At 47.1% G+C, this 13,686-nt stretch overlaps 1 protein-coding gene across 3 annotated transcripts in view; it reads left to right on the top strand.

The window, feature by feature from the left end:
* MBD5 (methyl-CpG binding domain protein 5) overlaps nt 1–13,686 on the top strand; it is a 125,984-nt gene that overhangs the window by 100,630 nt on the left and 11,668 nt on the right. For all 3 annotated transcript variants that reach the window (XM_059852508.1, XM_059852509.1, XM_059852507.1), the window contains 3 exons: nt 5,896–6,873; nt 8,509–8,735; nt 11,106–12,290. In XM_059852508.1, coding sequence (XP_059708491.1) covers nt 5,896–6,873; nt 8,509–8,735; nt 11,106–12,290 — 2,390 coding nt within the window. The remainder of the gene's footprint in view (nt 1–5,895; nt 6,874–8,508; nt 8,736–11,105; nt 12,291–13,686) is intronic.

The raw sequence follows: 13,686 nt of genomic DNA, 5'->3' as shown, positions 1-13,686 counted from the left end.
ATATAGGAGAAACTGTGGGTCTAGAAGTTAAGAAGTGACAAAAAATTGGCAGATCTGGCCAAAAAAAGGCTCTAATTCCTACCCTGAAATGGGAATTTTTCCTGGTGAAATGCACAAAATAAAAATAATAAAATGTAATTAAACAGGGAGGAGCACAACAGCAATCACTGAGGGTGAAGAGAGGAATTTGTTTTAATACAGCCAAGAAAATTGGGACTGGACCATGGTGCTGGCAAACAAAACCCCAAAAGAAAGGGCTGGGGGGGCTTTGGTTCAATCACCTCAGTGCAAACTGCTGGGAACACAGATCAAACCAAACCAGGCTGCATTTGCTTCCCAAAATGACTTTCTATCACCTAGAATTACCAAATCAGAAGAACTTTTGGGCTCCAGGGTCAGAAGAGTATCTGACAACTTTTTGGGACTTGTTGTGTCTGAGAAAAAAGTTGTTATTAAACTGGAATCACCCCTGGACAGGATGGCAAGAACCTTCTCTTCTAATTATAAAGCAAATTTAAATAGCCCATATTTGGGGTTTGTAGAGATATCCAGAGGCTCTTTGCTCTGCTTGAGAGAGATTATAAGGAATCAATTACTTAAATTTATTACTTAAATTTAAAAATTAACTTAAATTTAAATTAAAGTTAAAGTTACTTCAATTTCCAGCTTCTTTCTCCCACTATTATTTCCAAATCAAAACTTATTTTCCCTTGTTATTATTTTGGAGAGAGGAAAGTGATTTTTTTTTTCTCTTCAGGTAAGAACTGTGAAGAAAAAGGAAAATGTTTAGTGCTTGTTTGGGGTTTTCTGGTGTTATTTTAGCTCTTAAAATTTGAATTTGCCATCAATTTACAGTCTTCCAGTTACCTGGTTGGTGTTTTAACTGCCATGCAACTTTCTGGGATTTTATATTGATAAAAGTCAGGGAGTGTGTAAAAAATAATAACAAATTAATGTAGAAAGATGAGTCTTATTAAAGATATTATTACAGAGAAAACCTGCAGTAATTCTGTGGGATTTCCCACACATGTTTAGCTGGAAATGAAACCAGTGGGTTCCACTTGCAGCTAAATATGTGTGGGAGTGGGGATCATTGGAGGGAATAATGCTTTTTATTGAATTTTTAACTTCCCAAATTCACAGTGGAGTGTTTTCCTTCATTTGCAATGCATCTGCCACAGCTGTGAGTGGGAAAATCCTGAATTCCTGCTCCTGCAGGAATGTGCTGTTTTCTTGACTCTCTTCTGCTCAAACACTGCTCTGCTGGCAGCTGAGCACATCACACTTCCCTCCAAGTCATCTCCAACCCAGCAGTGCTGGGGAAATGCAGAAATCCCAGGAGATGGGCAGGGAGAAGAGCCAAGACTGACATTGGGACAGGTATTAAATTCTAAAAATTAAATTTAAAAATACCCCTAATATTATTAAATTTTTTAAAAGCCTATTTTTATTCTATTTTAAAACCCCCTAATTTTATTAAATTTTAAAAAGCCTGATTTGATGGACTTCTGTTGTCTTCCCTTCCCCTAAAATTTTAGGGAAAATTTTCAGATTTCAAAGCTTTCAGTACATGAGAACCCCCTGTGTTGATGGAGCATGGTGCACAGGAATTGTGGGCAGGCAGGTGAATATTTCCCAGCAGAGCACATTCCATGGCCATGGAGTGCTGCACAGGAGGGCAGCTGAAGGTTTGAACTGGTTCTGATGGGGATATTTGATTTATTTTGGGCCATTTTTGGTGATTTCTGGATCTGCAGGAGAATGAGTGACAGCAGTTTGTGTTTCACTGCTGAATTATGGTTTCTTTGGAGCTGGAGGCAGTGTAATAAAGGAGATAACAGATAAGGATCTTCAGTGTTTTCCATCCCAGAAGGAAAAGGGGGAATAGAACTGTCAAAATGTGAAACTGCTGCTTCCAGGTGAGGGCTGGGATGGGGAATTACAGCAAGAGCTCCTGCTCTGGGATCTTGCAGGGCTCTGAGGCTGTGCTTTCCAAGGGGAGCTCTGGAAATCCCTACTTGAACAATCTCCCCACTAATGCAGACTCTGAGGTCTTATCTAATTTGTGAATAATTCCAATTTCACCCCAGTGTGGCAGCAGCTCTGGGACACCTCAGGTGTGGCTGGGAGACCCCCTGAGGTGTCCCAACCCCTTTGAGCTGGTGGTAATTAAAATATCTCAGTATTTGCTGTGCTCTCACACCCTCCTGACCTCAGGTCAGCTCTCTCCATCCCTCTGGGGTTTCTGGGAGGATCCTGCAGATTTCTGCTGCCCGAGCTGGGGAGCTGCACCAGGAGGGGATGGAGGTGCTCAGGGTGGAGTGTGGAGTTCCTGAATGACCAAGGACATGCCAACAAGGGTTTCCAAAACTTGAAAAGTTCAAAATTAGCAAAGCAGCCCAGAAAATATCCAGTCTAAGCAAAGCTGGCTGTGGTCTAATGGATGTGCAGAGAGAGATTATTTATTTACAAGGGCCTGGAGAGACAGGACGTGGGGAGTGGCTTCCCATGGGATGGGAATTTTGGGAAGGAATTCCTGCCTGGGAGGGGCTGGGCTGGAATTCCCAGAGCAGCTGGGGCTGCCCCTGGATCCCTGGAATGTCCAAGGCCAGGCTGGACGGGGCTTGGAGCAGTCTGGGATGGTGGGAGGTGTCCCTGGGACAGTGGGAGGTGTCCCTGCCGTGGCAGGGGTGGCACTGGGTGGGATTTAAGGTCCCTCTCAACCCAAACCAGTCTGGGATTCTCTGAAAAGCAAGAAAGTGGAATTGATACCATTTAATTGTGCTCAGTTCTAAAAATGTTCCAGGTGGCAATGGCTGATGAGTGAGTTCTGCACTTCCACTTCTCTCAGTGCCTCACACACCTGTTTTAGTGGTTTTTTCCCACAAATTCCAGCACTGTGTTTTTGAGATTATTTAAATACTGGGATGTGTAATGGAGAGTTTCTCACAGGGAAAAGAGTTGTAAAGTAGCACTTGAAATATTCTTCTCTAATTAATGCACTCTAAGTGCAGTCCTTTTGGAAAATGCATCAGTGGTTAGGAAGAACAATTCTGAGACATTAATGATAAATAAATTCCACTCTGATTTCTTTATTTTTAGTGAATCTTCTTGAACACAAACTGATTCCATAATACCCATTTATTTTATTGTCCTTGCTTAAGAACACCTGTCAAGCAGTGCTTTAGGAAAAGGAACACAGCTGAAGTGCACACAGGAAAATGAACCTGCTCTGAAAAGAAAGTAGAATTAAAATGCTCATAAATAAAAACAGGAATAATTTTAAAAATTTATATGCTACTTATTCACTCAAAACACATTTCTCTGACCCTGTAAGAAAACAACAGCTCTGCTTTTGCTGCATTCTGGATATTTCTTCTTTCCACTGTGTTGCAAAGTTCATTTTTCCCAACAAGTGGCAGAAGAACCTTTGGCAGAGTCCGTGGCTGCAGGAGCTGGGTTTGCCCTGGGCTTTTATGGCTTTTAGTCTGGATCCTTCATCTTTTTCACTCTGCTTGTTAAGGACTGTTGTTTGCTGAGCTCACACGCTTGGGTTCCCCGGATCCCAGATACCACATTTCTGTGGAACTGGGAATTCCAGCTGCGATTTCCTTTTGGAGTTCAACTCCTGTTTGTATTTCTCATCCAAAACCTCCCAAGTGTCATTGTAGAGCCTGGGGGTGGCACAGAAAACCCTGGGCTGGGGGAGGTTTGGGGTTTGGGAGTTTTAGGGGTTTTAGGAGCTTTGGGGGTTGGGTGGTTTTGGGGTTTTTGAGTTTTAGGAGTTTTGCGATTTTGGAGTTTTAGGGGTTTTGGATTTTTAGGGTTTTGGAGCTTTGAGGGTTGGGTGGTTTTGGAGTTTCAGGAGTTTTGGGATTTGGGGGTTTTGGAGTTTTAGGAGTTTTGAGTTTTAGGGCTTGGAGCTTTGGGGTTTTGGAGTTTTGGGAATGTTGTCATCATTCTGTCCTTTGGTCTAGGGCCAGACAATGGGAAGCTCTCACAGCTGCATATTCCAGTGAAAATGACTTTGCATGGGTGTGCTCAGGATTGAGTATTGCCTCGTTGGGATGGTTTTCTGAGCTCTGGTGCCACAGAGAAATTTGTCCCCAGCTGCAGCTGTAAATTCTGTAAATACACCCAGTCCAGGACTTCTTCAGCCCAGTTCCTGCTGTGCCAGGTTGGACAGGAGCTGGGGGGAATATTTATTGGTGGTTTATTTTCCTGCTGAAGTCTGGCTGCTCCTCCCTCTCTGACTCCCAACTTCTCCAGTCTGGATTGAAATAAGAACACATTTTCTGCCTCCTACTCAGTATCCATCAAGACTTTTTTTCTTTTTTTCCTCAGTAGCAATTACTTAAGACCTAATTAATCTGGAGAAGGGTGTTGAATGCACTTTGGACCTCTCAGAAGATGGGGGTGAGGAAACAAAGCCATTTCTCCCCAAAACCCAGCAGCAGTTTTCCAACTTTGAGATTTGCTGCACAGCAAGTCCTCTTGCATGGGATTTGAGCGGAATGGGAAACAGGAGCAGGAATAAATTACAAACAGAGATGAGGAAAATACCCAAACCAGATTTGATATTCAGGAAGGCTCTCTAGGATAATTTCCTCATGCCTGAATTAAAAATCTCTCCATGTGCTCCCTAACACATCCAAGGGAAGTGGTACAGCTGATTCTTCCATTCTTCCTGCTTAAATCTCCAGCCTGGTCTTTGGGACTTCTCAGGATTTTTAAATCCTTGGGGCATTCGTTCTAAATACTGATTTTATTTCTAAAAATAAATGAATAAAATTTGCTTCTTGTGAAGATGAAGGTTTTTGACCCACTCACCCAGAGTGGCATTTGCTGTGCTCTACAATTGCACTTTGCTCTCACCTCACCTCACCTTTTGTTACTTTATTAATTAATTTCTGCTCTGAAATGTGATAATGTTACTGGGAGAGAGGGGTGAGATTTGTTCTCTTGGGTTCAGTGCAAAGTGTTCTGTGTTCATTTTGTACCTCTTGGAGTTGTCACAACATTACAGCACTTCAAAAGAAATGGTAATTTTAGTTTAAAGTGATGTAAAGGTTTGGCTCAGTTCTTATCAATTGAGTGTGCTGGCAAATCCCTTTTTAAAGAGTATTTGTTCAGAAAAATGGGAATTAATATTTTGTGATCATTGATGCCTTTCAGTCTCTCATCCTAAGAGCTATATGAGTGACTACTGTCAATTCAAAACTGCCTTAAGTAAAAAAAATAACAATAATTTACATTTCAGCTTTGCTAAAAGGCTATAGAGATACCCAGATAAACATTTTTACTCTTTCTTTGTAGCCTTCTCATGGTAAATTTACCCAGTTGCCCTTTCTTTTCATCCCAAGGGATGGATTTTACACCACGTTTTTCCTTTACAAAGTGTGAATTCCTGCTGACCTGGAACAGTCTCATCCTACCATATATTTTTTAAATTCAGTAGCAGTGTCTTAAATAATAATCTAAAATCCAAAACCCCGTGAATGAATTATAATTGGAAGTGGATCATGGACTCAGTGTTTCACCCAACATCATTCCTGTGATCCTTCCTCCTGGTGGTTGATTCCAGCCTGATCCATGACTAACTCCTCTGTTAAGTCATGGCTGGTTTTGGGTTTATGCTGTTGAAAATCTCTGCTTATATGTGAATTAATGCTGTTAAAACCCCTCTCCAAGAACTTTAAGGGAAGTACAGTGCCATAATCTCCAATGGGGCGTGGCACAGAGTGGCTGGAGCATCTCAAGGCAGATCCATTCCTATTTTTCAAGCACTCCAGTTTGGATTCCCCATGCCTTTTCCCTGGGCTGGTTGGTCTGTGTGCCCTGGGGTGTCTCCCAGCAGGCAGCACCCCGTTAACATTCCTGCTCTTCCCATTCCAGGGGGTTTGGGCCCGTCGTCATCGATAGCCATCGCTGGCTCCAGCCAAGCTGCCATCACCAAGACCACGTCTGTGCTCCAGGACGGCGTCATTGTCACCACTGCGGCTGGGACCCCTCTGCAGCAGGGCCAGCTGCCCGTGGGGGGCGAGTTCCCCTTCGCCGGCCACGAACACTCGCTCCACTTCCCGCAGAACAGCTCTTCAAACAACAACCTGCCACATCCTCTGAACCAGAACCTCCTCAATTCCCTGCCTCTCTCTCTGCCGGTGAATCAGCAACATCTCCTGAACCAGAACCTCCTAAACATCCTCCAGCCTTCAGCAGGAGAAGGCAAGTCTGAGGTCAACCTCAACCCTTTGGGTTTCCTGAACCCGAACGTCAATGCTGCTTTAGCGTTCCTCTCCGGCGACGTGGACGGGCAGGTTCTGCAGCCCGTGCACTTCCAGCTGCTGGCAGCCCTGCTCCAGAACCAGGCCCAGGCAGCCGCCATGCTCCCCGTGCCATCCTTCAACGTCACCATCTCGGACCTGCTGCAGCAGCAGAACGCCCCCGCGCCCCCGGTCACGCAGCTGCCGGCGCCCCCCGAGCCCCTGCCCGAGGGCGGCCGGGTGGAGCCCCTGCTGCCCGGCCCCATCCCCGGCTTCCCCGAGCCCGCCGCCAACCCCCTGCTCCTGCCCGCCGCCCCCGGCGCCTCGGCGCTCATGGCCCTGAACCCGCAGCTGGTGGGGGGCGTCCTGAGCTCGGGCGGCCACCCCGAGGTGGCCATCGCCACCTCCTCGCAGGCCACCACCACCACCAGCACCACGTCGGCGGCGGTGGCCGCGCTGTCGGTGTCGGCGCTGGGCGGGGGCACGGCCGTGGTGTCCATGGCGGAAACGCTGCTCAACATCTCGGGCACGGCGCCGGGGCCCGCCAAGGTCAGCAACAGCTCCGTGGTGCCGCAGCTGCTGAACCCGCTCCTGGGCACCGGCCTGCTGGGTGAGTGCAGCCTGTGGGAAAACCAGAACCTGAGCGGGTCTGGGGAGGGAGGATTCACCAGGCATTGGGTCCAGCCCAGCCCCAACAGCTCAGCCATACCCTAGCACCCAGTGCCACATCCAGGCTCTGTTAAACACACCCAGGGATGGGGACTGCACCACCTCACCAGAACTTTATCATCCTTTCCATGAAAAACCTTTCCCTGCTATCCAACCTGCATTTCCCTTGGCACAGCTGGAGGCTGTGAGCTCTGGTTGTGTCAGCCCCTGGAGAAGGAGCCCAGCCCCAGCTGAGCACAGGCACCTTTCAGGAGCTGTGAGAGTGATGAGGGCACCCCTGAGTCTCCTTTTCTCCAGGCTGAGCACCCCCAGCTCCCTCAGGGCTCCCTCTCAGGGTTTGTGGTCCCAGCCCCTCTCCAGCCTCGTTGTCCCCTCTGGATGCACTCGAGCATCCCAAGGTCCTTCCCAGACTGAGGGGCCAGAACTGGACACAGTATTTTCAGATTCAGAATTTCAGATTCTGGTTTTATCTTCTTTTTTTTTTTTCTTGGTGTTGTTGGAGCTTGTTCACTGTGCAAACGTTCTTGTAAGAAATTAAAACCGCGTTCTGCTTTCGCTCCTTAATGTTTAATATTGATCTTGGAAATTATTAATTCTGCCACCTAAACCTACTAAATCCACCTGAACATTGTGTGAGCAACTGGATTTATTTCATTGTTCAAGGAGTGGCAGCTGAGGAGCATCCCTGGGTGAGCTGGGAGTGCCTGTGGCAGCACAGGGTTAGCAGGAGTAGCTGTGCTGGAGATGGCAAACAACCAACATCCCAAAGCAAGTGATGAAAAACCCCTTAAGCACAAAGTTTTTTCCTCATGGGTGATGATTTTTCAGTTATTTTTACCAAAAAACATATAATAGAGTAGATACTCCTCTGTTTGTAATCTACTCCTGGTGAGAATTAAATAACAGTTAAATAATGCCTCACCCTGACCTAAATGGCTGCAGTGAACTCAACCTACTTGGCATTTTCCATACAAAATACATCTAACAGTGACTTTTCAAATGGAACTTCTAAGGAAAACTCAGTATTTTAGCTTTTAAAAATAAGCAAACTAGAAAATGGATGTATTTTAGGCTTTATTATTTCATGAAGTCAAGTTCGACAGTGTGGTTTGTTTTTTTTTTAAGAGGTAAAACCTTCATGTAAAGTGAAATTTTCATGTAACAAAAAATGTTAATTCAGCTTTTACTCTAGAACATAAAAAATGTGTTGTTTAGGGTGTTGTGTGACATGGCTGAGCCAAACAGCCTTTTCTCCTTCACAGCTGGTGAAAAACTCATTTTGTTCAGGGTTTAAATGTTTGTCTCATTCTCTCCCTCTCCCCTCCTCATGCCCCTCAGCACCCCAGCACGGTTTCAGTGAGATTCCAAGGGCTGGAATTCCACAGAAGCTCCTCCTGCTGTCCCAGCAGTCAGGAGAGGTGACACAAAAGACCCAGCACTGGGGAATTGAAGAGCAGGAGAGCCCCATTCCCAGAGGCTGGGGGCAGCAGGGCTGTTCTCCAGAGGATTTTTGGCTCTCAGGGGGATTGGAGTGCAGGGAATTGCTGAGTGGTGTTGGCCTGTGCTTGCCTTGCAGGGGAGATGTCATCTCTGAACACTACTCTGAACAACCATCAGCTCAGCCATCTCCAGTCACTCCTCAACAACAATCAGATGTTTCCTTCCAATCAGCAGCAGCAGCAGCAGCAGCAGCAGCACCTTCTCCAGGGCTACCAGAACGTGCAGGGCTTTCAGGGCCAGCCCCAAATTCCTGGCCCAGCCAACAACCCAAACCCCATGGCGTGTCTGTTCCAGAATTTCCAGGTAGAAAACAAAAGTAAATCAATATTCAAGCAGGTGTGCAGCTCTCAGGAGGTAAAATTCCTTCCTCCAGAGTTTGGGTTTCTTTGCTGGTTAAGACAATATCATTTATATTATTACATGAATGTAAATACATTTATTACATACAATATATGCTTTCAGTAGCTGGTGGATTTTGTAAATCAGGAACATTTGTTATTGAAATTTTATCCCTTTCTCCTTAGGAATTGGGTTTAGTTGCTTTGGAAAAGGTTGTGCTGCATGTATTGAAAAAAGTTCCTCTCTATGCTGACGATCACTGTAGAATTTTAACAGATCTCTTTTCCATCCCACAGAAATTATCCTAAATTCCTCTTTAGCCCATTCTGATAATCCAGCAGTGAGCAATAAGCACTGATAGGACTTGGCAGTAATTAGAACTAGTAATTAGTAATTAATAAGTTGTTCTGAGTGACTGTGTGCCCCAGTCTTGTATTCCCAGTGAAATGGGATGGAAGAGCTGTGATGGGGACTGTGCAGCCTGGAAACCCAAGGATGGGAGTGAACAAACAATGACAAAGTGGGCAGAAATGAGAGTGGCCTGTCTCCCCATGACACAGTCCTTCCTAAGTCAGGCTGGGCCTCAGCAGAGCAATAGCAGGTGACAGAGCCAGGGTGAGGTAGGGATTTGTTGTTCCTCAGCATTGGAAGTGCAGGTGTGAGGAGGGGAAGGCAGAGGGGCCAGGCAGTGTTCCACCCTCCCAGGAGGAAGAAGGAGCTGGGGAGAAGTTCCCCTGGAAAATCTCAGTTCTCTGCCTGTTCCCTCTCTTGTAGGAATTCTGGGGGCTTTAGCCCAGTAATTTTTTGTGCCAGTTATAGAAATAGTCACAGTAAGTAGTTAAAGGGTTTTGGAATATTTTCCCTGTAGTTTTTGCAGGTTTTTTGGACCTGGCTCTTGTTGACATTGTGTTCCCTGCCTGTGGATGTGACAAGGGGTAGGAAAAGCTTGGTTGAATCTGGAGGTGCCAGTTTGCCATGGCTTAATGTTGGTTTTCTTAGTTTTACTTTTTAAAATCTTTTAGAAGATTTTATTCTGTTATTGCTCTCAATAAATAATAAAACACAAAAAATATAAAACGCAACACTATTCTATTAAAAACCAACTTTTTCTTAGTTACAATATTTATAAATATGTTTTAACGTATTAAATTTTACTACACAATATTACCATTAATTCTAACACTAATAATGTGTTTTTCCCTACATAATCTTACTACAATACATCTTTCACAATTCTAATTCTCTAAAATATCAAATCTTTTTACAAAACCGAATTTTAAAACTTATTAAAACTAATTTCTAATTCAATCTTTCTCCCAACAATATCATCTCTATTCCATAATGACCTTCTTAAGTCAACACACCTTATCTCAGTATTTACATACAAAACTCTATAAACTTTCTATCATATTTTTAAAATTCTCTATAAATAATTTCTCACAGCTTAGAGCACAGGGCTGTGGGGTATTGGGGACTGGAGATCTCATGGGAAAGGCACACAGCAAAGGGGAAAATAGGATTGTGGAGCAATTCCATAAGCACAGTGGTGGCATTCAGGAATTCCTTGAGGAGCACATGGACAGAAGCAATGCTGGGGTCTGGGAAGGAAAGAAAAGGAGTTGAGAGCAGAACTCAGAGGTTGTGGAGTTGAGGTCTCTCCTCCTCTGGAGGTGCACAGAGCCCACCTGGCTGTGATCCTGTGCTGCAGCAGGAGGCTGGGTTAGATCAGCTCAGCTGGAGAAGAGAAGGTTCCCGGGAGGCCTCAGAGCATCCTCCAGTGGCTGGAGGGGCTGCGGGGAGGCTGGGGAGGGACTGAAGGGACAGGGCAAGGAGGGATGGGTTCAAACTGCCAGAGGGGAGATTTAGGTGGAATATTGGGAAGGAATTCCTGGCTGGGAAGGTGAGGAAGCCCTGGCACAGGGTGCCCAGAACAGCTGTGGCTGCCCCTGGATCCCTGGAATGTCCAAGGACAGGTTGGACAGGGCTTGGAGCACCTGGGACAGTGGGAGGTGTCCTTGTCCATGGCAGGGGTGGCACTGGATGGGCTTTGAGGTCCCTTTCCACCCAAACCATCCTGTGTGTCTGTATCAGGAACACTGACCTTGGTGAAGTTGTTTAGGACTTGAGAGAAAACAGGAGCCTGCTCACATATAGCCTGAGACAGTGGCTTTGTTTTCCTCTAAATCAGGCTTTTAATTCCCTCTCTACCTTGTTCAGTTTGTACCTGGTGCATAACAAAAGGAAGCGTGCTGTAGTGAATAACCACAGAGTTCCCCTGCTGAAATCCAGCTGGAGTTCAACCAGCAATTCCCATCTTGTCTCTCCTTTCCCCAGGTGAGGATGCAGGAAGACGCCGCCGTCCTCAACAAAAGAATGATCCCCCCGATGGGCATGGCGCCGGTTCCCGAGAGCTCCAGCGCTCTCCTTCCTCCCTTCCAGGAGCCCCCCTGCGAGCTGCAGCAGAGACCCGATCCCTCCCTGGCCCAGCAGGCCAAGGACGCCCCCAACGCGGCCGCGGGCGACGCCTCGGTGGACGCCATCTACAAGGCGGTGGTGGACGCGGCCAGCAAGGGGGTGCCGGTGGTGATCACCACGGCCGGCTCCGGCTCCACGCAGCCGAGCCCCATCCCCGCCCTGAGTGCCATGAGTGCCTTCACAGCCTCCATCGGGGACCCCCTGAACCTGTCCGGCGCCGTCCACGGCCGCGGCGCCGAGCACGAGGGGCGCGCTCGGGGCGGCCGCGGCGCGCGGGGCCCGAAGAACTCGGAGCACGGCAAGAGCTCCGGCGAGGGGGACGGCTACGAGTATTACAAAGCGGCCGCCTGTAACACGCCCAAAAAGCAGTGGGAAGGGGAGCAGAGCCCCGTGGGGGAGATCAACAGGTGGAAGTGCGAGGAGTTCCTGGAGCACTCGGCCCACATCCACGGCAGCCCGTGCCACGAGAGGCCCAACAACGTCTCGGCGCTGCCGCTGCTGCAGGGGGAGCAGCCCCAGGCCCTGCTGGCGCAGCGGAACTGTCAGAGCGAGAAAGCGCTGGAGGAGAATTTCAGGTATAACAATTACAAAAGAACTATGATGAGCTTCAAGGAAAGACTGGAGAACACTGTGGAACGATGTGCACACATCAACGGGAACCGCCCGCAGCCCAACAGGGCCTTCGGGGAGTTGCTCAACACTTCCAAACAAGACCTGATCCTGGAAGAGCAATCTCCCAGTTCCTCCAATAGCTTGGAGAGTTCCTTAGTGAAAGACTACATCCATTACAATGGAGATTTTAATGCCAAAAGCATTAACGGGTGCGTGCCCAGCCCCTCGGATGCTAAGAGCATCAGCAGCGAGGAGGAGCTGCGGAACCCCGAGTCGCCCTCGTCCCACGAGCTCATCCACTACAGGCCCAGGACGTTTAACGTGGGCGACTTGGTCTGGGGCCAGATCAAAGGACTCACTTCCTGGCCTGGCAAACTTGGCAGAGAAGAAGAGGTTCACAATTCATGCCAACAGAACGCTGAGGAGGGGAAGGTATATTTATGTCTCTCTGCACATCTCTCTCTCCCCCCCCCCCCGCCGGCACACAAATCAAAATTTTGTCTTTATTTTGTCTCTTCTTTTAGCAGCACAAATGGCTTTTTTTCCCGGCTGTACCTTGTAGAGCTGGATTTCCCCTTCATTTCCTGCCAGGGCCGTGAGATAGGTTAGGTTTGGGCTTTGCTGAATGATTTTTTGGGGTGAACAAGAAGTGGTTCTCACTTATGTGGTGTGTTCAGACAAATTCCTGGCTGTGTCCAAAGCATGTGAGATAGAAATACCTGAAGGTGCTGAAACTGCAAAAAGGAGAAGTGGCCTCATCAGATTGAGGAATCTTTAATGAGTGAAATCTTGCTGATTGACACACACTTCTCACAGGAAATGCACACACATTTCCAACTCTAAAGGAGGTTTTGATCATCATTCAGTAATAAGGAAAGTGTTCCAATTTGGTCTTTCATACTAAAATTCTTCCTTTGTGTTAACAAATCATGTGCTTGTTGGGGAATATGCAGGAAATGCAGTTATCAAGGACTTATTGGTAATGTTATTATGAAAAATATTCCCAGATCTGGTCTCCACTGCTCGTGTAACATTTTATCTTTGTAGTTCTTACAAAATGCTGCACGTCTTCCACCTATAAATATTAAAATTCTTAAAATGCACAAGCAGAAAGTGGAGATTTAAGGAAATAGGGGTTTGACACAAAGAAATCAAATCACTTAAATTGAGGAGAGTGGGTTGGATCAGTGTTCTTTCCCCAAAATTCAGCCAGGAGCAGATACCCAGAGGAGAGAAGGGACAAGAAGCCCATCCCATCCCACCCCTGCCATGGCAGGGACTCCCACTGTCCCAGGTGCTCCCAGCCCTGTCCAACCTGGCCTTGGACATTCCAGGAGTCCAGGGGCAGCCCCAGCTGCTCTGGGAATCCCATCCCAGTCCCTGCCCACTGGAGCTCTAAATCCTGGGTCATTTGAACCACTGTGGTTCCACCCCCAGAGCAGGAGAACTTCAGACTCCCTTGGTAGGTGAGAGTGCTGAATATTCCAGAGCTTTCCATGGATTAATCCATCCCAGCCCAAACCAGGAGAGTGTTTCAGAGCTCATCCCTCAGGAAGCTCAGAGCCCCGAGTTACAGTCATGTTAGGAAGTGGAGGCACAGGAGAAGCTCACAAACTTTTAGGGATGAAACAAAACTGGAAGAATTCCATGTTCAATATCCCTGTCTGAGTCAGGAGCACAGGAACAACATTCCCATTCCCAGTGTGCTTTTATGGATGGACAGAGTCTGTGTGTCCAAATCTCCGTGGATGTTTGATAGAAATGAAAGGTTTCCTTGTGTAAAGAGGGAATTTCCTTGCCTGCATTCCTGAGCAGTTCCATGTTTCCT

Source organism: Haemorhous mexicanus, chromosome 8 (genome assembly GCF_027477595.1).
Source record: "Haemorhous mexicanus isolate bHaeMex1 chromosome 8, bHaeMex1.pri, whole genome shotgun sequence".
In the NCBI taxonomy this organism is placed as follows: Eukaryota; Metazoa; Chordata; class Aves; order Passeriformes; family Fringillidae; genus Haemorhous; species Haemorhous mexicanus.
Note: the sequence above shows the minus strand (reverse complement) of the source record. Positions and strands in the feature narration are given on the sequence as shown.